This window comes from Oncorhynchus tshawytscha, linkage group LG06 (assembly GCF_018296145.1).
Source record: "Oncorhynchus tshawytscha isolate Ot180627B linkage group LG06, Otsh_v2.0, whole genome shotgun sequence".
NCBI lineage: Eukaryota > Metazoa > Chordata > Actinopteri > Salmoniformes > Salmonidae > Oncorhynchus > Oncorhynchus tshawytscha.
The window spans coordinates 68145698-68171686 of record NC_056434.1 but is presented as its reverse complement, the minus strand read 5'-3'; the positions used below and the strand labels follow the sequence as shown (position 1 = coordinate 68171686).

The following is a 25989-nucleotide window of genomic DNA, read 5'->3' as shown; positions in this document are numbered from 1 at the left end:
TTATATATGAAAAAATCTAGATACTAGTATCTAGAAATCTAGATACTTCAGTTTAATATTCTACCCATATAGATGGCCCATTTCCCTGCACTGGTAATAAGCACTGGGCCTTCCAAGTCACTTTACAGTAGCAGCTTATGCTCCCATGTGGATTGGTACCATGTTTTCCTTAAGAGGTTCAAGTCCAAGTTGTGTTCAACAACGCAGAAAGAAGCATTTGCACAATCAATCCACATTTTCAAGCTCCATTTAATGTCCTACCAAAAGGAGTATGTGACTGAACCGGGAGAGAGTAAAATATTAAGTGCTTTTTCTTTCACCGGAATCAACCCTTTTCAGACACAGCGGAACGATCAAAGTGTAGAAATGTCAAATAATCAGTGAATTAACTTTTTCAAAGTATTTGGTATGATGTCAATGTAGATAAAAGGCACATAGCAGCTTTGTATCTTAGTGGGATTGTTGAATACGCACAAAATCACACATTCAGAAGCGTTCACATACCGGTACATATCCCAAACATCTTACATACTCAGACTCTTTATCTACACAATCAGATCAATGTATATATCCGGGAAAAGTAAAACAGGTTGCATTTATTAAACTTGCATTGAGAATTAGAGGCAAAAAAACTTGCTCATAGCGTTTTTGAACAGCCTGTAAAAAGGGTAACAAGTAATCATTGCAATTAAGAATGTATATTTCAGCCTTTATTGAAGTTTACAGGATCCTGTAGAAATCAAAAAAGCGATGTCAATGGGCAACCAGAAGATTTCTCAAATTCAGGAAAGTGTATGTTTTCTTTTAAATAGTATACTTAAAGAACGACCAATATATTCCTGGTTACAACTGTCCTTGCACTAACAGTCCAAACAATTGAAATGAACATTCAGTAAACATTATTCTCTAATGGTAGGCTAGTTCCCTTATATATTCAGTGATTTCCTCTGTCATTATGTATACATAAACAAATTTAATAACATACCAATCAGTGGTTATTTCACAATTGAAAAAAAAAAAAAAAGCACAAACAGTTTACACTGTTATACAGGTAAAAATAAAAAGGTAATTTGTTTGTCGACTGTTTCCTTAAGGGCATAGCATAGTTTGGAGTTTTGTCTTATTTTTGTTGGTTTGTAAGCTGTTTCATTCTCATCTAGTTTTTTTGTCCTCTTTATTCAGCCATTACATAATTAGATTCTTACATACAAATATTGACAAAATGGTGGCTTGTGCTTCGAAGCCGTCAAAGTCTATTTAATAACAATAGTAATAGTTGTGAGGAGGAGTGGCCGCGGCTTAGGGTGGAGGGGAGCAAGGAGGGGCGGGACTCATAGCGGGCCCTCACTGCAGGTGCCGTCTTGGCTGCCACTCGGCTTCTCCGCGTCCTGATTGGCCAGCTCCTTGACCAAGAGGGCGGCACTCTTGTCTGAGAACTCCTCCCCGTCAGGCTCCAGGCCCTCAGGGCAGGGCAGCTTCAGCAGTTCCTCTCGTAACTGGGCCGTGTGCCTCTGGATGGGGAAAGAGGGAAAGAGGACAGAGTTATCACATAGGGCTCAGTTCAGAGCTACTATATGCTGTGAGGAGGCAAGTACAAACAGGGGCTCTGATGAGGAAATAGATGTATACTCTTCCCAACAATAATGACAAAGCCTGTGAACTAAACGATCTTTCAAACCAATACAAACTTCAAACCCACCATTTAAGTTGTCTAAAATACACTTGGAGCTCACATTAATCCATTCCAGTTGCCCTTTCACTGCCAAAGCAGAGTATCTTGGATACTACTGAAGTAATGAAAAAAGGGACCACTTCTCACACATCACCTTAAAAAAAAATACCAGGAGAAAGGAATCAAGAACGTGCACTAAAGATCAACCCATCATTTCAGAATCTGAAACTATTTGCTGGAGCAAGAGAAAAAAAAGCCCTGAAGATAAATGGGACTACAAAGAACTCTGTGGCCCTGCTTTAAAAACAGCACTGGGTGTTGCCACAGCAATGTGAGCAGCTTGCTGTGGTCCTTTAGTCTATATCAGGGTGTCTGGGAGATTATTTACACTGGGTATTAATTGTGGCTATTAACAGCCAAGGAAGGGAGCCTTGCTGCCAGTGAGCGCTGAGTGAAGTAGGACGCGGGTCCCTTATCTGCTCGGGCCGCCTCGAGACGGTCAGAGGGGGAAGCCAGCTGTGGCATGAATCAATCCTGTCCACCATGCATAAACATCAAGGGATGTTTCCCTGAGAGACCAATTCAGACCTCATTAACACAAACCAGAACTGTGTGCGCTTGTGTGTGTAAACGTAAGTGAAAGGGGGATGAGGTGTTACCTTCTGTGGTGAAGGACCACGTTCTGATATGGTTCAAGGTTCTCCTGTAGCTGAAGAGTGCATTTGTTTACCTTCAATGCAGCAGCGTGATGGGACATGGTGCGGCCCACTCTCTTGTCACTGCTGTACTGCTGGATGTCTGCGATCCACTCCTCACACTGTGCCATGACCTCTACCCGCTTCAGGTAGAAGTGTTTGTGGATCACCTGTGGATGAGAACAGCCATGAGTCTCAGATAAACATGCAGCACGTTTACCAGCAGTAACATTATTGAAACTCATTTCTGGTTTACAGCCATTTAGTAGGGCCAGGAGTTTTTCCTGTACACATGTACGGGCCCTAGTTATAGGCTATGGAATGAATAAAATATGCTGGGAAATGTAAATGTTGCTTCCATGACACATTGGAGGACAATGAGTATAATGCATGGATAATTCAATCAAATTTGCCCTTTGTTCTGCCTTCAATATAATCCTAATGTAACATTACTAAACCGATGTCCAATGGCCCAGATTATGGAATGGTGAAGTGAGATCCAGTCAGCTTTGGAAATAAAATCCCTTGAAATACCCCACGGTTCACACTGTAAATGACAAAGGAAAGGGTGAGTGCAATGACACTGAAACTAATAAAACATTTTTGTTCGGCATATTTCTGAATAGGCAACACCACCGACACTTCTGAAAGTTTTCCTCTGCAACAGGGAGCAGCATGAGGACTGGTCTTATTTCACTCTGACTGGAAAGGGAGTTGGATCTGGGCAGGCAGGCTGATTTGAAGTGCAGTGTTAACTTAATAAATATAAGCACCATTTCTCCACTGAAAAAGTTTGGAGGAGTGCTATGCAACGTTACCCTTGACTGAGTTCTCCAGGTCTGCACAGAGCCTGAGAGGCTGGGTACAAGTAGGAACTTCAAATTATTCATAAGCAAAAAGCATTAGCAATGGAAAAACCCAGGGGCTATCAGATCTCCAATATCAATACACTCCGTGTGTGTGTGCGCGTGTGTTTAAGATGCCTCACAACCAAGAACAACCTCGGTCTTCAGCCTATTACCAGAGTTTACCAGAGATTAATCTGATTAAATGAGAATAATCAAATAACAGAATGATTGCTGGTAGACACGGAACACAATAAAATGACTATAGGATCGAGCAGATCCAGAAACATGGGTAAATCAATCCTGTCAAAACAAAGCATGACTGACATGACTATTTCTTACGCCCGCTAAAGAAATGAGCCACCAAATCAGAAAAAAAACAGAGGGGCAGAATTGGCTCTCCACTGAGACCAAGATTAGATAGATTAGATGAGATGTAGCCTAGTATTGAACTGTGTGGCGATCTAGATAGTCTTAATTATTGGGAGGCAGCTCTCTATTTGAATGGAGCAGGGCTGCTTTCTCAGTCAAGTCTCTCACACTCCACATTGTGGGTCTGGGAGTGTTTATCACCAGGTCTCTCTGATGTCACAACAAGCCTTGCTCTGTGCTCAGTCAGCCACTTCAGCCCCCCCCCTTACCCAACACATGCTGCGATGAGTGATGTGTCAGTGATGTCAATCTACACACACCACTCCTCAGTACCAACCCCCCCGACCCCTCCATCCCTCATCCCAGCATGAGTCTCTGTGGCAGACAAAATCGGGATGCTACTGCTCTTCACTTTCCATTTCACAACTATTGTTGGGGGATTAGTTGTCATGGCCGCTGGTTTGTTATGTACCAGGATCAATCTGGAGAATGGGGCTGGGCTCTGCTTCCCTCTCTCCTCTCCTGCTTGATTTACTTCAAATTATTTCTCAGATGCTCCCCAGCTGATTGCCGTGAATCCTTCAAGGTCACAATGGTGGATAAACGTGGGAGAGTGATCGGTACGGTCACCTCGTAGCCGTTTACAAACAAAGTGCTCCTACTCCCGGCCAAGGTTATTATAGTAAACTAAAATGAAAGCTAATCATGAAAAAACGATTTAGTAAACTGAAATAAAATAATTAACAAACTCATCACAAAAACTAAAACAAAACTATCTTTGTCATCAAAACAAACTAAAATAAAAACAAATCATGAAATAAGAGGTTTTCAAGCTACTGAATCTGGTGGGTAAATGCAGAGATGTTTCAAATAGATAGGGATGCATAAGCTAGGCCTAACAGCAGTGGCAAAGGACACACCCCGCAGTCCCCACCCAAAAATACATTTATGTATATACATAACCAAAAGTGTTAAATCAAAATATATTTTATATGAGATTCTTCAAAGTAGCCACCCTTTGCCTTGATGACAGCTTTGCACACTCTTGGCATTTTCTCAACCAGCTTCATAAGGTAGTCACCTGGAATGCATTTCAATTAACAGATGTGCCTTGTTAATTTGTGGAATTTCCTTCCTTCTTCATGCATTTGAGCCAATCAGTTGTGTTGTGACAAGGTAGGGGTGGTATACAGAAGTTAGCCCTATTTGGTAATAGACCAAGTCCATATTATGGCAATAACAGCTCAAATAAGCAAAGAGAAATTACAGTCCATCTTTACTTTAAGACATGAAGGTCAGTCAATTCTGAAAATGTCAAGAACTTTGAACATTTCTTCATGTACAGTCACAAAAACCATCAAGCGCTATGATGAAACTGGCTCTCATGAGGACCGCCACAGGAAAGGAAGACCCAGAGTTACCTCTGCAGCAGAGGATAAGTTCATTAGAGTTAACTTCATATCAGATTGCAGCTCAAATAAATGCTTCAGAGTTCAAGTAACAGACACATCTCAACGTCAACTGTTCAGAGGAGACTGCGTGAAATCAGGCCTTCATGATCAAATTGCTGCAAAGAAACCACTACTAAAGGACACCAATAATAAGAAGAGACTTGCTTGGGCCAAGAAACACGAGCAATGGATATTAGATTGGTGGAAATCTGTCCTTTTGGTCTAATGAGTCCAAATTTGAGAGTTTTGGTTACAAACGCTGTGTCTTTGTGATAAGCAGAATAGGTGAACGGATGATCTCTGCATGTGTGGTTCCCACCGTGAAGCATGGAGGAGGTGTGATAGTGTGGGGAAGCTTTGTTGGGGACACTGTGATTTATTTAGAATTCAAGGTACACTTAACCAGCATGGCTACCACAGCATTCTGCAGCGATACGCCATCCCATCTGGTTTGAGCTTAGCGGGACTATCTTTTTTTTTTGAACAGGACAATGACCCAACACACCCCCAGGCTGTGTAAGGGCTATGTGGCCTCGAAGGAGAGTGATGAGTGCTGCATCAGATGACCTGGCCTCCACAATTGAGATGGTTTGGGTTGAGTTGGACCCCAGAGTGAAGGAAAAGCAGCCAACAAGTGCTCAGCATATGTGGGAACTCCTTCAAGACTGTTGGAAAAGCATGAAGCTGGTTGAGAGAATGCCAAGAGTGTGCAAAGCTGTCATCCAGGCAAAGAGTGGCTACTTTGAAGAATCTAAAATCTAAAATGTATTTTGATTTGTTTAACACCTTTTTTGGTTAGTACTGCATGTTATTTCATAGTTTGATGTCTTCACTATTATTCTACAATGTAGAAAATAGTACAAAATTAAGAAAAACCCTTGAATGAGTAGGTGTCCAAACTTTTGACAGGCACTGTATACATTTTTTTGATTGGGTTGGGGGCTTCTGACACCACTCGCTAACAGGGAAAAGATTGTCTAGGTAGATAACGTGATTCTAGGTACATGTACTACTAAAGTTAAAGAGCATTGGATTGTTGTAAACATGGGCGAGAGAGTTTTCTTCCAACATATTTTTTGCACCCGTCTCGGCGATATTCCATTAAAATTCAAGTCACATTGATATTGACTTTATAATTTAAACCTAACCTATGACCTGAACCATCACCTTATGTTTTACTGCCCCCAGGTTGCAAAAAGTGACATCCTAAAAAACAATACAACACAAATGTCTCCTAGCCTCACACATGCTTTCTGTTCAACACTAAAACTAAATAGAAATATTTCGAAGCAACTAAAACTAAATATAACTAGCAAATCAGGTCTTAAAACGAACTGAAACGAAATTTAAACAGAACAGAAACAGAAAAACAAACAGAAATAAAAACTATAACCTTTCTCCCGGCGTTACGCAACTTCCCCCAGATTTGCAGATATCGAGCCACAGTGGTGACGTGTGCACAGGGCTCATACTACAAGCGAAAGCCCAGAGGCAGATCTAGGCCTGACATTATGTGGTAGACCTCCATTTAACATAGCCATTTAGAAATGCTTACCAATTCAAAAAGACTAAATCCCCAGGGGCGTTTCGTATTGTAAGGGCACTGCACATGTGACTTTTGGCATTTCAGTACACACATTGGTCACATGGATGGAAGCGTTGTGTCCATATCCAAGAGTCACTGAACATGGAACACGTGTACCCATCAGAGTAGGGTGTCTTGACAAATGACCTGTAAACGGTATGCTGGACACATACTGAACACACAAAAACACCAACAAATCCATGTGAGATACACACAATACAAACAGACAAATGCGCATACATGCACACACTGGCATGGTCTGCTGATTGTGTACTCTATTTACAGATGAACTAAGTGACCTTTTAGGTAATGCTGCCGTCCACTCATTTTTTTTTCCATCCTGAGGCTCCTCTGACACAGCGTGCATGCCTGCTGCATGCTAAGCCCCTGGTCTGCTCCTCTGACACAGCATGCCTGCCTGCTGCATGCTAAGCCCCTGGTCTGCTCCTCTGCCGACTCTGGCAGCTCAGGTCTACTATGCTACAGCACCGTAAATACTGCCACTGTTCAAACGGAGTAGAGATGGACAACAGAAATCTCTGGAGGGGTAAATCAGTTTGGAGCTGCAGTCAAGTGCCTTGGCATCAGTGGGGGAGGGAGAGTGTGACTACAGCTGGGACTGAGGCCGGGGTGGGAGAGTGGGGTGGGCAAAGGGGGCAGGAGGAGAGAGAAACGAGGGCCTACTTCCCCAAACGGGCAGATGGCATGGCCTCTGGACGGTCGGCCTCTGGGACAGGAAAAACAGCCCAGCTTTATTCACGCCGACTTCAACACCACTGCCCCAGCGTCGAGTGGTGTGTTTGTGTCGGTTAATGTCAGCATTCTCAAATCTTCACCAGCACACCACGTCATCCTCTCCTGACAGAGACGAGGAGATGCTCAACAGTAGCACTCCTCCAGAATCCCTCGCCGCATGTTGCCTAAGACGAGGTCCTCCTCAGTCACTCAGATCCGGTGACTAAACAGTGACATTCTAAAGCCCCCATCGTCACTTTTGACTGACACTCTGCAGAGGCAAGCAGTCGCTGCCACGGAATTGGGCCATGGGAAGGAAGGGGAGATGTGAGGTTAGGGGAATGATCAATTTCCTTGCCAGCATAGCCATGGAAATCCTGGCAGCTGTGGCACATCACTCCTCCACTCTTGGCTTTCTCTCTCTCTCTGTCACGAAACCCAACATAGGAGCCCTATTTAACCTCCAGCGAGACTATACAGCAGCCTGCAATATTCTGAACCAAGCTGTGCTGGGTTAGCAGGTCCTTCAGAGAGGAGTCAACTTCCCAGCCTCAATAGGTCCCACTGGGCAGAGGTGTCTCGCTAAAACCCAGAAATAATACACTGTAATGAGTGTGCTGAACACAATCACTTATTTCCTTGACAGGGTGTGCAAGCAGGACTGTGTGTGCGGTCCATCCACTGATGCATCCCCCTCTTGTTTACATGATAAATGAACACGTAAGGTAGCTTAGTTCCATCTGCTCTGGGAGGTCCTTGGATTGTGATTCTACCACACTGTATATAGTAGACTCGGTCAGGGCTGGCAGAGGTCAAGACAACATGCTGGTCTCATAAAGGACTCCATAACTTCCCCCATCGTCACAACAGTGAATACCCCATAGATATAGAATTATATTTCTATGGGAAAGCCCTTTGATAATGAGCTCCATTCTTGTGTGGACCGACCTATGAAGAGAGGACAGTGGTGTCGGTCTCGCTAAGCTCCTGAGGGAAAGCGCTTTGGAGTGGTGGGTTTGAGATGTCAGCCACAGCAAAGCCTCCCCTAATGGCCTATTCACACTCGAGCAGGCTGCGCGCATGGGACCCCCCGACTCGCTCTCTCACATACAAAATAGGATCTATTTTTCAACGGCCAACCTGTTGTTCCTAATTCCACCTGACAATCTCCTGCTGCATTATTCAAGGTTGCTTTTTATTCTCCATCTCAGACTATAAATAGGGCATAGAAATGTGGGATTCTCACACACAATACCCTGGCACCAAAACTAAATATGTCTACAGTGTCACAGCTTTCACTGTTTACATGAGTGGAAAGAGACAGCGCTGAGCACACAGCATCATCAAAACGGAGACAATTACTACTGTATGTGTGCGCGTGCCGCAGCTATTCTGTTTGCAGCTGGTAATTTGTTCTGTCTCTGCCATGGGCTCAGATGGGGAAAAGGGCAGCGCAGGATCGTGTAGGAGTGTCTCACGAGCTTAATTGAATTTCAGGATGTCACTAAGGCAGTATTGCAGAGACCTGCCGTTTTCTCCAGCTCCCGGCTCCAATGGCCCATTTCACATTGAGCCGCTTTGACGTCAGATCCCTGTGGTTTAGTTACAGAGACTGCTGCCATGCAAAAGCTGACGATTTTCACCCTGGGACCCGAAAATGACACTGCCATGCTTCTACCACATAGCATGGAATATTACTGGGAGCAGCTGACGTGACAGTTTGGGTGTCTGTCTTGAACTCACTCACACACACAATGTACTTCAACAGTACCGCTACCTCAAAGGATTGGAGACCATTTGTCTTTGATGAACTATACAGTACATCGGATTCTTCTGTTTGTGCAATAGGCAATCTATGCCAATGTCTTCCTCTAGTTTGATGCATTTCTCCAGGTAATCCTGTTGAGAATCTACATCTTTTTTTGCGGGAAGACTTCTCCAGGTACGGTTCTATATCTATGAGATGGGGTCACATGGGGCCAAATAGATCCCGGACAAGCCTCCATAATTTTTCAGTTTTTACAATGAGTGGGTCTAATCCTGGATGCTGATTGGTTAACACCGCATTCCAGTCAGTGTCTATTCCACAAATTATCACCGGCTAAGGCTATGACAGTGAAATGCCCATTTACTGATCCATCTCACTGCGCAATCTATGGTCTCTTCAGCCCAACCAGGCAATTTATGAACTTAATCATCACTGTAAAAAAGCATCTAGACATTATATCCCCTTTCTTTAAAACTAGCATTTGTTACTGACTGGCTCAATTCGGTTTTACGTAGCAAAATTTGAAATGGTGATTTTTACATTGCATAAAAGTAGAGACTCAGAGCTACAAAATTGTATTTCATACACTACAGCGAAGGAACAATGGGAAAGTAATTCTGCTTTGAATGTAGATAAACTTGTAACCTCACTTTTGAGAAAATGGCCCCTGTTTTGGTACCTACTGGAGGGCTCTGCCTACACCCATTCAGCATCGGTTTAAGGATTCACACGCGAAGCCATGTACAAAAAAAAAACAAAAAACATTTCAAGACTAAAATATGGTTTATACTACGGGTGTGTTCATAAATCTTATCTGGAGAGCTAGAGCGTGCTCAGAGTGCGCACTGTGCGTTCGTAAACTCAAGAGCGTTTTCAGATTGTCCACTCGTAAATTTGGAGTGTTCAGAGCACACACACTGGACGCTCTGGCCGAGGAGTAGGGTTGATCTGAGCTTTCTGACCTAAAAACAGCAGTCAAACCCCCAAGCTAACTGGCTAACGTTAGCTAGCTTGCTAGCTACTTCCAGACACAAATTAGAGAACAGCTCTCACTGACCATTTTACTCGCCCTAGCAGGACTGGTTAGGCTGTTTTTATGTTATTCAGAGCATTGGTGACTAACTGTGTTGCTGGGAACAATCTAATTACGCTTTTTTGCCAACGTTTACTGACACTGGCCATATTCAACGGGTGGTAAGTGTTCGTAAATTCGTCAGTTATTCTGCACTCTGGCACACTCAGACGAGAGTGCTCTGATATCAGAGTAGATAGCCAGAGCGAATTTACCAGCTACGTCTATCGACAGTTGACGCAGTGACATCATTAACATTCTTTTGAAATGGTTACTTGTATAGTGGAGTCTTTTTAGACATGTCGCTAGCTACCTTCTGTGTGTTCTCTTTTAGACTCCGTCTGCATATTTGCAATCAAACACCAGAATCTCCTTAGCTATCATACTCTAATTCCACTGATTTCAAAACGCAGTTGTACTACGTGATATCTTTCAAAAAAGACACGTTAGAAAGGATTACCTACACATACTGACCAGCTCATGTTACAGACAGAAACGTGCTACAAGACAGACCAATCTGAAATCATCTCTCGGCATGTCCAGCCCACTCATCTCAGACAATTAAAAAATATATATATATATATTTTTTAAAATGTGATTGGTCACATACACATATTTAGCAGATGTTATTGCGGGTGCAGCAAAATGCTTGTGTTTCTAGCTCCAACAGCACAGCAAAATCTAACATATCACAACAATACACAAATCTAAAAAGTAAAATAATGGAATTAAGAAATATAAATATTAGGAGTGGCATTGACTAAAACACAATAGAATAGAATACAGTATATACATATGAAATTAGTAAAGCAGTATGTAAACATTAAAGCGATGAGTGTTCCAATATTAAAGTGACCAGTGATTCCAGGTCTATGTATATTAGGCAGGGCAAAATCCTGCAAAGTTGCTAAGGAGCTAAAAGCAGAACTGCCATGCCTGTCAGCTGCATATGTGCCGACAGACATGGCTAGCGCGAAGGTTGCTGTCTTTTTCTGTGGCTTAACCAACTAGGCTTGTAATTTAACAATTCTTTCATACTTACAGATGGCATACAAGTTTGTTATTAAGGCACATGAAAGTTCACATGTTCCAGAAGGCATTTGTGACAAAAAAATGTTTAAATTAAAAAACAATGTTTAGTTCAAATGGAGAAAAAGGGCAAAAAAAAAAATGTTAATACATCAAACAATCACTTCATACTGAAGCTGGAAAGACAGCAAACTAGCTGCATTTCATTTCGTTTGACCTGAAGTAGTGACGCACAACATACGCCTAGTTTCCTGAAACGGGTCACATATCTCTGCTGTTGAAAACCATTTGTATAAACCTTGCTGTGTGTCTCTCCAACATCGTTTCAAAAGTGAAATTTGATCTCCACTGTCCCATTGAGGATGAACTTGTCAGGATAAGACAGACATTTCTTCTCAGCCAGACGAAATCAGGAATCCGCACAATTTTTATGGATAAATACAAATTCATGTCAAAAGAAAAACAGGTCAAACGAAATGAAATGCAGCTAATTTGCTGTCTTTCCAGCTTCAGTATGAAGTGATTGCCACAGGAGTCGCTGGTGCGCGATGAGACAAGGACATCCCTACCGGCCAAGTCCTCCCTAACCCGGACGACGCACAGACCTCCCAGTAGCGGCCCGTTACGACAGAGCGCGAACCCAGAGTCTTTGATGGCACAGCTGGCGCTGCAGTACAGCGCCCTTAACCACTGCGCCACCCGGGAGGCCCCTTGAAGTGATTGTTAGCTGTGTAGTTGTCTAGCTCCTCTGAATGAACAGTGTCCTGGCGAAAGAGCACTTCAGAAAACAGCTTAAAGAAACCCAGATCAAATCAGTTGATTTGTCACGTGCGCTGAATACAACAGGTGTAGTAGACCTTACAGTGAAATGCTTACTTACAGGCTCTAACCAATAGTGCAAAAAAAGGTGTAAGGTGAACAATAGGTAAGTAAAGAAATAAAACAGTAAAAAGACAGGCTATATACAGTAGCGAGGCTCTAAAAGTGGCGAGGATACATACAGACACCGGTTAGTCAGGATGTTTAGGTAGAATGTACATGTAGATATGGTTAAAGTGACTATGCATATATGATGAACAGAGAGTAGCAGTCGCATAAAAGAGGGGTTGGCGGGTGATGGGAGGCGGGACACAATGCAGATAGCCCGGGTAGGCTAATGTGCGGGAGCACTGGTTGGTCGGCCCAATTGAGGTAGTATGTACATGAATGTATAGTTAAAGTGACTACGCATATATGATAAACAGAGAGTGGCAGCAGCTATTTTGCTGTTATTCTGCCAGCACTGTTTGATGTGACTAACTTAACTGTACTTGCCTAGCTTGCAAGCAAGGGACACATTTAGAACAAACGACTGACATGGTACCCAAACCGGCTGCGCGCGTGCGCTATCGTGCAGAAATGTATTTCTAAATTTATTTTGCGACACTCGCGCACGCGAAGTGTCCGGTCTGGTCAGCAGTTAAGTCGAGTTCATAGATATTATGAACAAAAATACTTCGACTGGGTCACGTCTCTGGCAACCTAACTGACAGAGTGAAGGAACAGCCAGCTTGGGTAGCAACCCTAGATTTGTATCGGGACTGTTCAGTGGAAGGAGGAAATATTATTAATAAATTCATCAAAATAAAATGTTTTATGAAAAAAGGCCAATCATTATTTGAACATGTTGCTAACACATTGCATAAAAGTCTATGCTCTCGAAGCCGGTGTTTGGAGGATATATTAGCACGGTTTGACACTCCAAGACGAACACCGGCTTCTCAGGCATTATCACTTAACACTAGAACCGTTAAATCAGTCATTTTGACTGCTCATGAATAAAAATATCACACTGACATTTTTAAAGTCATGCCCCCCTCCGTCCTTGACTTTTCCTAAATAAGTTTATATAACACAATGCCGTTGTTAGAATCTCAATATGACAAACCGAACTGGAGTTATAACCAATTTTTTGAATGATGTCCCCCGTTGACCCTCCTTTTCCAGATAGTAGGGCCTGTTCCGCGCCTTTTCCTGACAGTGGAATGTGCTGTGCTCAGTTGTTAAATCACCCTGATAATTGCCTCGAAACTGAACCTAAACTAATTTCACACATAGAACAGATTAAATAAATGAAGTAAAATATGAAGGGGGAGAAAGGGTGAGTTGATGAACGAGGGGAAGCGAGCGATGCATAATTATTTAATCACCAATTGTGAATGAAGAACAGGACAGGCCATTCTATTGAATTGGTATATTCAAATTGAAATCTCAAAATGTTATGTACCCTATATCAGTCCACCAAATCCAAGCAGTTTTATCAGTCTACTCTGGCCTACTTAGAGTAGATAGTGAGAGTGTGAGTAATTTACAATGGCAAGAAGACCAAGACGAATGGAAGCACATGCTGTGTTAGCGTTACTGCAAGATCTGAATGAAAACAACAGATGGCGGGGAAGAAATGATTCATGACATCTCTGATTATTCTTCTGATTCTGAGCCTCAGCCTGATTAATCTACACCTCCTAGGCCCAAGTGCAAAAAAGCCAGAATTGTGCGCACTCTGCAGGTGCCCACGCCACCACCAAATGAAACGTGAGACAGGAGAGAGGATGGGATGACACCGTTTAGATAGAACAAGCCGATGACAATGCGTCATGCCAATTATCAACACAAAATGTCAACAGAGAGCAGCCCTTACTTCTCAAGCAAACAACATCAGCAATGCCCTCACCAGCTTTCGTTGTTTCCAGTGCATTCAGAAATTATTCAGACATTCACTTTTCCACATTTTATTACGTTACAACCTTATTCTAAAAGTGATTACATTTCTTTCCTCAATCTACACACAATATCCCATAATGACAGAGCGAGAACAGGTATGCTGACATGTTTGCAAATGTATTAAAAATTTAAAAAACTTTGAAATGACACTCGAAATTGCACTCCGGTACATCGATCATTCTTGAGATGTTTCTACAACTTGACTGGAGTCCACTTGTGGTGAATTCAATTGTTTGGACATGATTTGGAAAGGCAAACACCTGTCTATACACTGTAAGAGGTCCCACAGTTGACAGTGCATGTCCCCAAGAACACAGAGGCCTCCATCATTCTTAAATGGAAGAAGTTTGGAACCACCAAGACTCTTCCTAGAGTCCTAGAGCTGGCCACCCAGCCAAACTGAGCAATCGGGGGACAAGGGCCTTGGTCAGAGTGGGGACCAAAAACCCAATGGTCACTGACAGAGCTCCAGAGTTCCTCTGTGGAGATGGGAGAACCTTCCAGAATGACAACCATTTCTGCAGCATTCCACCAATCAGGTTTTTACAGTAGAGTGGCAAGACAGAAGCCACTCTTCAGTAAAAGGTACGACAGCCCGCGTGGAGTTTGCCAAAAGGCACCAGGCCATGTCTAAAGGACTCTCAGGTCATGAGAAAAAAAGATTCTCTGGTCTGACGAAACCAAGATTGAAGTCTTTGGCATGAATGCCAAGCGTCACGTCTGGAGTAAACCTGGCACCATCCCTATGGTGAAGCACGGTGGCAGCATCATGCTGTGGGGACGTTTTTCAGCGACAGGGACTGGGAGACTAGTCAGGATCGAGGAAAAGATGAACGGAGCAAAGTATAGCGAGATCCTTGATGAAAACATGCTCCAGAGCGCTCAGGACTTCAGACTAGGGTGAAGGTTCACCTTCCAACAGAACAACGACCCTAAGCACACGGACAAGACAACGCAGCAACGCTCCCATCCAGCCTGACAGAGATAGAGACGATCTGCAGAGAAGAATGGCAGCAATCACTGCCAAAGGTGCTTTAACAAAGTGCTGAGTAAAGGATCTGAATACTGTTTTTGCTCATTGTGTGTAGATTGATAAGGAAAAAAACTATTTATTCAATTTCAGAATAAGGCTGTAACGAACAAAATGTGGAAAAAGTGAAGGGGCCTAAATACTTTCTGAATGCTCTGTATGGACATACTACAGCTTTCAGGGACTATACAGTGGCTAAGGCACACACAGAGTAAGGAGACACTGCCTGGGATTTGTCTGTTGATGAGCTGGAAGCGTCATTCATACTTTTCTTTGGAGAAAACATGTCACGGGATTGCGTACGAACTCGGGAGAGGCCGAAGGTCGAGAGCCGTGCGTCTTCCGAAACACAACCCAGCCAAGCCGCACTGCTTCTTGACACAATGCCGCTTAACCCGGAAATACCGTGCACCTGGCGACCGTGTCCATGTGCATTGCTCCCGGCCCGCCACAGGAGTCACTAGTGCGCGATGGGAGAAGAACATCATCGCCGGCAAAACCCTCCACTAAACGGGACAACGCTGGGACAATTATGCGCCGCCCCATGGGTCTCCCGGTCGTGACAGTGCCTGGACTCGAACCAGGATCTCTAGTGGTACAGCAAGCACCTCGGCACCACTCGGAAGGTGAGTATTCTAATGTTACCTTAAATCGTCATTAACACAACCAAATTATAATTTTTGCAATAGCATATATGAAATTACACTATTAGAATGTTGCAGGCAAAATGACTGCTCATTAGCTTGAAGGGGGGGTCCTTCAAAGCCCAGCAGTTTTAGTGTCAACTGGCCTTCCTCCCTGTCTCGCTATACAAATGAGAGATAGAGGACATGGCAGTGCTCTCCAAAGGTCCACATCCCTACTCTGTCTCCCCAGTCTGGTCTGCTCACAGGGCTAATCACCATGTCTGACGGCCTGGTAAATAATGTCTGGCTAAAGGAAAACATTGGTCCAGATGCTCAGGTTGAGGCCCACAGACAGACGTCCTGTCCTCTCTTCTGATTGCAGGTAGAGAGCGACCGGAAAATACATTATTGTTTTGGCAAAGCCAAGATGCTTGGCAGAGCAAGCAAGCACCTGGGATCTTAATTTCATTCTGTGTTCTCATCCAGGTCCACATTCCCAGAATCCAATATTTTAAATCGATGTTGGCTGTGTGTGCACATGCACACAGGGGCGAACGACAGAGCAAAGCCAATGACAATGCCATTAATAAGAAGTTATTTCTTGCTGTGTCATGAAGCTCCAATGAGATACAATGTGACAGAGAGGAGAAAAGAAGAGGAACAAGAGAGTGAGTGGAATGTCAGGTGCTGAGTTCCATCTGCTCGCAGTGTGAGTGATTAGACACAGCACATGTTAAAAGCCTAACTAGAGCCGTGTATCTGGCTGTGGTGCCTTAAGTTCCCTCCATCAGACAGCAAAACCCACACAGGGGCCACGTATGTGGTGCTGACACAAGCCTCCCCTGCCTGGAGGAAATCATTAGAAACACCTCTTCTACCACCTCCCAATCTCCCTCTGCTTCACTTTCTTTCCCTCTACCCTCTCTTCATCTTCCCCTCCCCCATCCTCTCCACCTCTCTAGGCCGAGTTGGTGACTGACTGCATCTACTGCGCTATCAGCCTGCGCAGCCGGTGTCAAGGACAGGAGGAAATCAAATACGGGGCCGATATTATCTGCCTTGGAATTAATCAACATTGAATTTATTATCTGCCACTGTTGTAATAAAGGACAGTGAAGGACTTTGGGCCTGTATCAGACCGTTTTTATTAAGCAGAGGCTGGTAGCTACAGTAATAAAGGAGCATGCTGAGTGTTATGGTAATCCATGACAAAGAATGCTACTACAATAGAATTGAGGCATTATTATACACTGACGTGGGTCTGGTTGAGATGTCAGGAAAGGTGAGGGTTAACAGTAACAGGAGGAAGGCTTCGGGTTATGTAATACTCTTACCCCTTTCAAAGAGCATGCAGGGTAACCTAACTATGTTTGAAAGGGTGAGGTACTGCAGGATAGCCTGATAGCAGGGCGGAGGGGGCTCACCTCTTTGAAGCAAGGCGAGGCATTGCGCATCTGCTCAAGCATGGCCCACTTGACGGAGGCCTGCCGGATGTTTCCGTCATACTCGCGGGAGCTCTGTGTGCCGCTGGGGGTTCCGCGTGAACGCTCGTAACCCGGCTCGTTGAAGTAGGGCTCCGACACCAGGATCAGCGACTGCACTGATACCAGCACCTGGAGGAGAGAGAGGGACAGAGCGAGAGAAAGAATTGAAATTGAGAGAGAAAGAAAACGACAAAAGAGTGCGACAAAGAGAGCGAGAAAGAGAGATTAATGTATTTGATCATTAGGAAATATACATATAGCCAGAACTTGTTGGGAGGTTACTGAAGAGGGTGTGGGGAGAGCCGAAGGGGGAGCAAGAGATACAAGATAAAGAGGAGACAGAAGCAGTGGGAGAGGTGAGAACATTGCAGAGCCTACAATGAGCATCACAGCAAAAAAGCATGGGGGTCACTTTACAGACAGCCTTCACGGTATGTTGCCTGTAAAATAAATCAGGAAATGTTTTTTAGAACCCAATTCATTCAGTCTTTTTACCACATCCTTGCCGGGATGAGCTTTCTATATCTCCCGTGCACAACAGCACGTTTTGGAGTGGGACTAGATGTGGGCTGATGTGTCTGGACGTCTATTTTATTCAATCCATTGACTGTAGAGCATCACAAAGACATCAATTATTAATTTGTAATAGGCAGGTCCTAAGAAACATAGATAAAAATAATAAAATGCATTTTCAAATTAATAGAATGGAATATTTTGAGTTGAATTGTGTTACTGGTCTGTGCAGCCTACAGGCGACATGTCTGCACCACGCACATGAAATCAATAGGCCTAGAATATTTTGTGAAATAAACCGACAACATATTTTATAGCTGGCTAAGAAATAACAAATACAAATAATATTTTCCCCACACAACTTGCGACACGGCAACCTGTGGAACCGTTGTCATAAAAGCAATATTTTTGAAACTGAGCCCAAGGCAAGACCATTATTTTTTTATTCATGTTTGATCGCTTTCCTATCCCCACTCTGCTTTGTTAGGGAGCAGGCGTAGGGTCTTACATTGAGAGTATCTTCATCATGATACCGATAAAATAATAGCAATGTATATTTTCAAAAGCATGTGAGTGTCGTGTTCATATTTCACAACCTCTGCAGGCTTTTGGAGTTGCCTACACACGATCAAGCAAAAATAATAGAACTACACCGGATAGAAAAATGTATAGATGAGCTATACCACCTCTACTTATTTGCCCAGCCAGAAAACCAAATATACAGAAGGAAATCACATTGATTAATTAAGACTGTAGGCCTACGCTACTAAGCGACTGAAGAACAAAATCATCCATTTGTTAAGCTACATAACATGCGGACACAATGTTCTGATCAGCATTAATCAATGTGCCAACTAGACAAGATGATCATGAGCAGCACTCACCTCAGCTAATATTTCCACAGCCTAATTGTATTCTAACCAATATCCAAATGGAGACTCAGTTTAAAAGAAAAATCGGACATTCATTGATTTATCAAGACGAGTCCCCACACTTGTCTGAAATTGACCACAGTGCTGGTAGGATATTGCTTCAAATGTATTATAACAATTGGATGACTGGGAGTTTTAGTTAGTAACAACTTGATGCCTCATTCAGCAAGCGGTACCAATGCACCAAGTCTGGAACCAACAGGACCCTGAACAGCTTCCACCCCCATATTGAATTCAGGCTGTAACAAAATGTTGAATAAGTCAAGGGATATGAATTAGAGGTCAACCGATTATGATTTTTCAATGCAGATACCGATTGGAGGACCCAAAAAAGCCGATACTGATTAATCTGCCGATTTGTATATGCATATTTATAATAATGACAATTACAACAATACTGAATGAACACTTATATTTCAACTTAATATAATACATAAAAATCTATTTAGTCTCAAATAAATAATGAAACATGTACAATTTGGTTTAAATACAAAAAAGTTAACGTTTAAGTTCCTTGCTCAGAACATATATGAAAGCTGGTGGTTCAATATTACCAGTTCAAAAATTTTAGGATGTAGTTACTATAGGAATAGTGACGCGTTGACTATTTCCCTCTATACCATTTGTATTTCATAGACCTTTGACTATTGGCTGTTCTTATAGGCACTTTAGTATTGCCAGCCTAATCTCGTGAGTTGATGGGCTTGAAGTTATAAACAGCGCTGTACTTCAAGCATTGCTAAGAGCTGCTGGCAAACGCGGTCAAGTGCCGTTTGAATGAATGCTTACGAGCCTGCTGCTGCCTACCACTGCTCAATCAGACTGCTCTATCAAATCATAGACTTAATTATAAAATAATAACACACAGAAATACGAGCCTTAGGTCATTAATATGGTCAAATCCGGAAACTATCATTTCTAAAAACAAAACTTATTTTATCTAACAGGTGGCAACCCTAAGTCAAAATATTTCTGTTACATTGCACAACCTTCAATGTTATGTCATAATTATGTAAAATGATGGTAAATTAGTTCACAACGAGCCAGGCGGCCCAAAGTGTCGCATATACCCTGACTCTGCTTGCACTGAACGCAAGAGAAGTGACAATTTCCCTAGTTAATATTGCCTGCTAGCATGAATCTCTTAACGAAATAAGCAGGTTTAAAAAATATATACTTCTGTGAATTGATTTTAAGAAAGGCATTGATGTTTATGGTTAGGTACATTTATGCAAAGATTGTGCTTTTTTTGGCAGTTCGCTTTTGTTAAATCATCACCTTTTAGGCAAAGTTGAAGCAGGCTGTGATTCGATGATAAATTAACAGGCACCACGTTGATTATATGCAGTGCAGGACCAGCTAGTTAACCTGTTAATATCATCAACCATGTGTACTGATGATGTGAAGATTGATTGTTTTTTATAAGATAAATGTAAATGCTAGCTAGCAACTTACCATGGCTCCTTGCAACCTACTAGGTCCTTTTGACGCTGCACTCGCGTATAAGGTGGTTAGCCTGCCATGCAATTTCCTCGTGGATTGCAATGTAATCGGCGGCCAAAAATGCCAATTACCGAATGTTATGAAAACGGCCCTAATTAAATCGGCTATGCTGATTATTCGGTCGACCTCTAGTATGAATACTTCCTGAAGGCACTGTATATAGCCATGCTATTTTTTACTCGTTATTCACTGTGTATTTATTTCTTGTGTCACTATTACCATTCAGCTCATTTTTAACTCTGCATTGTTGGAAAATGACCCAACATTTCACGGTTAGTCTTCACTTGCTGTCTGCGAAGCATGTGACAAATAGCATTTTATTTGATTTATTCCCACAGTAATTCTTTATGGATCTATCCACTTGTGGTTAAGAAAACAAAAGAAAACAATGCATGTGGTGGGCTATGCGAAGAGCTGGGTGAAGAGACATGCCTTGTAAAGTTAAGAACTGCCAGGGGGATAGTAGTAATGGGCGCTGCTTAGCAACCATCAAAAGGTATGGAGTGTAGTGCGTGCCAATGCCACCTCCGCATTAAGGCTAGATTTCATACTAAGCCATAGGCAGAACTTCACCACAATCAACACTACGTATGTTTGCGGGAAATAAAAGCTTAAGCTTTGATTACCGGAAACACCTTTCAAATCAAATGAAATGCAGCTAGTTTGCCGTCTTTCCAGCTTCAGTTTGAAGTGATTGTTCGCTGTGTAGTTGTCTAGCTCCTCTGAATTGAGTGTTCTGACGAAAGAGCACATTTAGAAAACAGCTTAAAGAAACCCAAATCAAAGTTTGTCACGTGCGCCAAATACAACAGGTAGACCTTACAGTGAAATGCTTACTTACAGGCTCTAACCAACAGTGCAAAAAAGGTATTAGGTGAACAATAGGTAAGTAAAGAAATAAAAACAACAGTAAAAAGACAGTGAAAAATAACAGTAGCGAGGCTATATACAGGCACCGGGTAGTCGGGCTGATTGAGGTAGTATGAACATGTAGACATGGTTAATGTGACTATGCATATATGATGAACAGAGTAGCAGTAGCGTAAAAGAGGGGTTGGCAGGTGGTGTGTGGCGGGACACAATGCAATTCGGATATAAAGAAAAGGAAGAAAAGACTTGGCGGGATACTAAAGTTGACGGGAAAATGTTTGAAAGGTATTTAAGAGAGCGTCAAGACAAAAGCATAATTTTTCACTCTGTAAAAAAATAAATCCTTCAATATATCTTTGTAACGATTCAATTAATGCCCCGGGTCGTCTCAAGGAGACTGGGTAAACGGCACTCTCCATCACTCTGCCCAGTATATATTACCCACAGAGCCACTCTGTCTGGGCGGCTGCCTTCCCGTCTGCCAGCCCAAGCTGGACAACACAAAAGGTGCTCCAACCATTTGGCCTTGACGGTCAAGTAGATGTCAGCCTAACAATAGATGATGATTACCTCAATCCTTACCTCAACCATTAGTGAGGATGAAGACAGATACTGGTTGAGTGCCAAGGGCCAACGTCTACCAACTCTGACCCTGGCGACCTTTTCCTTTCGACTCTCTGAACACTCCCACCTGTGCCTTCCACAACCTGCTCACCGGATCTAGATGTCAGCTGATTTTGACTCGATTCCACCACTCCCCCATTCAGCCTCCTAATTCCATTATCGATCTGGCAGACACTAACTACAATGATAATCAATGGAGACGTCTCTATCTCGATTTCGAACTCACCAATCCTGCAAATGAGAGAATTTTAAAAAAGGGAGCCATTTCCAAGGACTCTTCGACTTGTTCCTGAATCAATACATACAGAAAAATGACTCTCCCGTATGCACAGTGGATGACATGTTTGATGGATGGACTCGCAAGGACAAACTTCTGGCCACAATGCCTTCAGACACCAGGGATATGGCTTGACCGATACCATATTCAATATACAGTATAGTATACTACTTAAGACTAGCATGTGTCACCATTTCATATATAGTGCACTACTCAGGTCAAAAGTAGTGCATTAAATAGGGAGCTATTTGAGATTTGCATCAAGGCCTCTACCAGTACAACACAAACAAAGTTGAGACTGGCTGTCAATGACAAACGCTGGTGTTAATACCCCTAAACAGCCCATCTCAAAGTGGTGGGTGTCAAGAGGGGATTGCCTATTTGGATAGGGCTAGAATAATGGGGATAGAAAAATGAAAAGCATATGCAGAACCATGGTAGAAATGAAAAGGGAACCTTTTGAAAATGATGGGAAAATTATTATAATAAAAGGTGAAACTAAATATAATCTGACAAGACTGAATCCAAACATTGCACTGTTGATTTTATGTGCATTTTAAATTCACTGTACTTTTTGCAGCATTTGTTGTTTAACTAGAGAGAGAAAAAAAACAACAACCTCTGGACACATTCAGTAACTTCAGAATATTAATGGGAAATTTGGGGTAGGTGCAAAAAATGACAAGGGTTTGAGTGAGAGGTATAACGGGTGTCTCCCGTTACAAGCAGAGTTGTAGTTGTTTTGTTTGTAACACATCCCTGCAATCACAATTCCTGTTGTTTACACATTTCAAAAATGCATAAACAATACTGGCGAGAACTGGAACACGCTGTCGTACACTTCGATCCAGAGCATCCCAAACATGATCAATGGTTGACATGTCTGGTGAGTATGCAGGCCATGGGAAAACTGGGACATTTTCAGCTTCCAGGAATTGTGTTCAGATCCTTGCGACATGGGGCTATGTATTATGCTGAAACATGAGGTGATGGCAGCGGACAAATGGCACAAATTTGACATCAGCAAACTTCTTGCCCCACATGACGCCATACACGCTGTCTGCCATCTGCCCCAGTACAGTTGAAAACGGTTAAAGCACACTACTCCAGCGTGCCAGTGGCCATCGAAGGTGAGCATTTGCCCACTGAAGTAGGTTACAACGCCGAACTGCAGTCAGGTCAAGACCCTGGTGAGGACGGCGAGGAAGCAGATGATTTTCCCTGAGTCGAGTTCAACAGTTTGTACAGAAATTCTTTGGTTGTGCAAACCCACAGCTGTCTGTGTGGTTGGTCTCAGACGATCCCGTCGGTGAAGAAGCCGGATGTGGAGGTCCTTGGCTGGCGTGGTTACACATGGTCTGCGGTTGGACATACTGACACATTTTCGAAAACGATGTTATGGTAGTGAAATTTACATTCAATCCTCTGGCAAAAGCTCTGGTGGACATTCCTGCAGTCAGCATGCCAAATGCATAGTCCCTCAAAACTTGAGACATCTGTGGCATTGTGTTGTGTGACAAAACAGCACATTTATGGTGGCCTTATATTGTCCCCAGCACAGGGCACAAATGTGTGATGAGCGTGCTGTTTAATCAGCTTCTTGATATGCCACACCTGTCAGGTGGATGGATTATCTTGGCAAAGGAGAAATGCTCACCAACAGGGATGTAAACAAATTTGTGCACAAAATTTGAGCAACAATCTGTGCGTATGGAACATTTCAGCTCATGAAAACATGGGCCCAACACTTTACATGTTGCGTTTATATTTTTGTTCAGTATAAGTTATAAAATACAATCTTAGTGTTACAATTTTGGTATGCATAGAACAGTCACGAGTGCATTCAGATGAGTGTTCTCCGACAAATTTCTTCACCATACGACAAACAGGCTCATTCTGTTCAGAAAAACCCAGGCTATGACCGACAGCATGTCATCTTGTAAATCTTCAAGCATTGTGATCATAAACACAGACACTATATTACATGAGCTTTATGATATGGAAATTTGAAGTGCACATTTGGACTCAAGTGTTTGGCTTGCTTGTATGACATCAAAGCAGTATTTATTATAATCCTCAATGTCTCATCTTTCAAATTACCTTGAATTCTCTTCATTAACAGCGTTTCCCTCACTCAGACAACAAAACATTTGCAAAAGTTGCCCAATTAGTGGGAGGGATAGGGGCAAATTCTTGTCTTGTGCGTTGCTCAAGTTCAGAACCGCTGTCAGTCTAAACCAGGGTTATTCAATTCTTACTCTATGAGATCCAGAGCCTGATGGTTCTGCTCTACCTGATAATTAATTGCACCCGCCTGGTGTCCAAGGTCCAAATCAGTCCCTGATTAGAGGGGGGAAATGAAAAAACGCAGTGGAACTGGCTTTGAGGTCCAGAGTTGAGTTTGAGGGGTCTAAACCAACACTGTGCTGTGAAGCAGAGACCTTGAGCTCTGGCATCATGTATAGCATGCTACTGTACAGCCACTGCATTCCAAGTTAGGCGATTATAGTGTCCAAATCTTTCAACACACAACATAAACCATATTAACGGGTTTATAGTACTGAGGATCCTTCATTGCATCTGTCAAAACAGCTACCTATTGACACACCCCCTGTTGTCAAATGGAGACAGGCTGATGATCAACCATCCCCAATGACGTATGAGATTGGCGCTGGTTTTCACAGCAAAAATAAATAAATAACTGACCCATGAAAGGGTGGTGGTGGTATAGTCCAGCGGATTTCTGTCTCACCTGTAAAAAGCTAGAGGTCTGAGGGTTCCATTTCTCCTCCGGTCTCCCGTGCCAGGTGTTGAGGATACTTAAACACACCTGAAGAAGACAGAACAGATCAACAACTAAAGTTAACAGAATGATCAGTGTCAGGTAAACATCCACAGGCCCTCCTACCCAGCCATACCCTCTTTCCCTCCCTCCCTCCATTGTTGAGCAGAGGGAGAGCTGAGGCCATTTTCCCTGGCCTCCCCACCAGTGGTATCTCTGCTGTAGAAAGCCCACAGTAATTCTTATAGCAGCTGTCTCCTTCCATTATGAAAATAGATGTTCCCAGTCAAAGCCTTCCTAATGAGGAGGAGCAGATGTGGCAGGCTCCAGCACCTTTACTGCTTTTCACCAGGGGAAGAGAGAGACACCAGAAATAAACTAGTCTTGAGGAAAGGCTACTCAAGTCAAGCCTCCTCTCTCTCCTCCACTCCAAGCTATGAGAGTTAACAGGTTGATGGTACCACAGAGGGATCACTCTGGGCAGACTGGTGATGATATAGATTCAAATTCAACATATTTTTTTTTGTGGAAAGCCAAAATATGAAGGGATTGGAAAATGTTACACTAAAATGTACCACAGACCCAATATTTACCCTTTTGATTAAAAGCTAGGCAGTTGACCCAACTCCTCACCAACCCCTTAACCCCAAGTAAGTATATGGGACTCACCTTTCCGTCATTGTAGAGGTTTGGGTTAAAGCGCACGCTGTGTCCACCAGTGGTCTCTAGGTTGACCAGGGGCGGGGAATTGGGGTAGTCCTGGGGGAAGTACACGTCAAACTCAAAGCAGCCGTTAGCGTACGGTGTGTCCGCCGGTCCCGTGATGAGAACCTGCAGCACACAGACCACAAGGGGTTAATTAATTACCAGGGCTGTTGTGACCGTATTAACGCCACACCGGCAGTCACGAGTCATGAAGGCAGTCAATTCCACATGACAGTTTAGCCATGGTAATTAATCTTCTCCAAGCTTTGATGCAGGTCATTAGTAGCCTACCAAATTTGCTAACTGCCTGGTACTCAGCACTGTATTGCCCCTCTAAATCACACCAAATGTAATCGAATATCTAACCAAACACTTAATGAGAGCCCATGACCTCATGTTGCACAACATTTCTATAGGCTATGCAATTGCGTGAAAAAACAGATGCCCTCTATTAAAAAGAGGATCCCATAAGCATTCTATAGGCTCGGCCAACTATATTCATTGATACATTTTCCTTATATTAAGCACATTGCTGCTCTTTACAACAGGAGTATAGCCTAACCTGGCAGATCGGAAAATAAACCATAGAGGAAAAGAGTCTGCCATTCGCTATTTACAGTTGAAGTCAGAAGTTTACATACACCTTAGCCAACTAC

At 43.0% G+C, this 25989-nt stretch overlaps 1 protein-coding gene across 18 annotated transcripts in view; it reads right to left on the bottom strand.

Annotated features, from left to right (window-relative positions):
- Nucleotides 1-570: 570 nt before the first annotated feature.
- birc6 (baculoviral IAP repeat containing 6) overlaps nt 571-25989 on the bottom strand; it is a 154181-nt gene continuing 128762 nt past the window's right edge. For all 18 annotated transcript variants that reach the window (XM_024424743.2, XM_042323545.1, XM_042323544.1 and 15 more), the window contains 5 exons: nt 25298-25459; nt 24599-24676; nt 17068-17256; nt 2403-2537; nt 571-1511 (listed from right to left, as the gene is read on the bottom strand). In XM_024424743.2, the coding sequence (XP_024280511.1) occupies nt 1332-1511; nt 2403-2537; nt 17068-17256; nt 24599-24676; nt 25298-25459 (744 nt within the window). In that variant the 3' untranslated portion in view covers nt 571-1331. The remainder of the gene's footprint in view (nt 1512-2402; nt 2538-17067; nt 17257-24598; nt 24677-25297; nt 25460-25989) is intronic.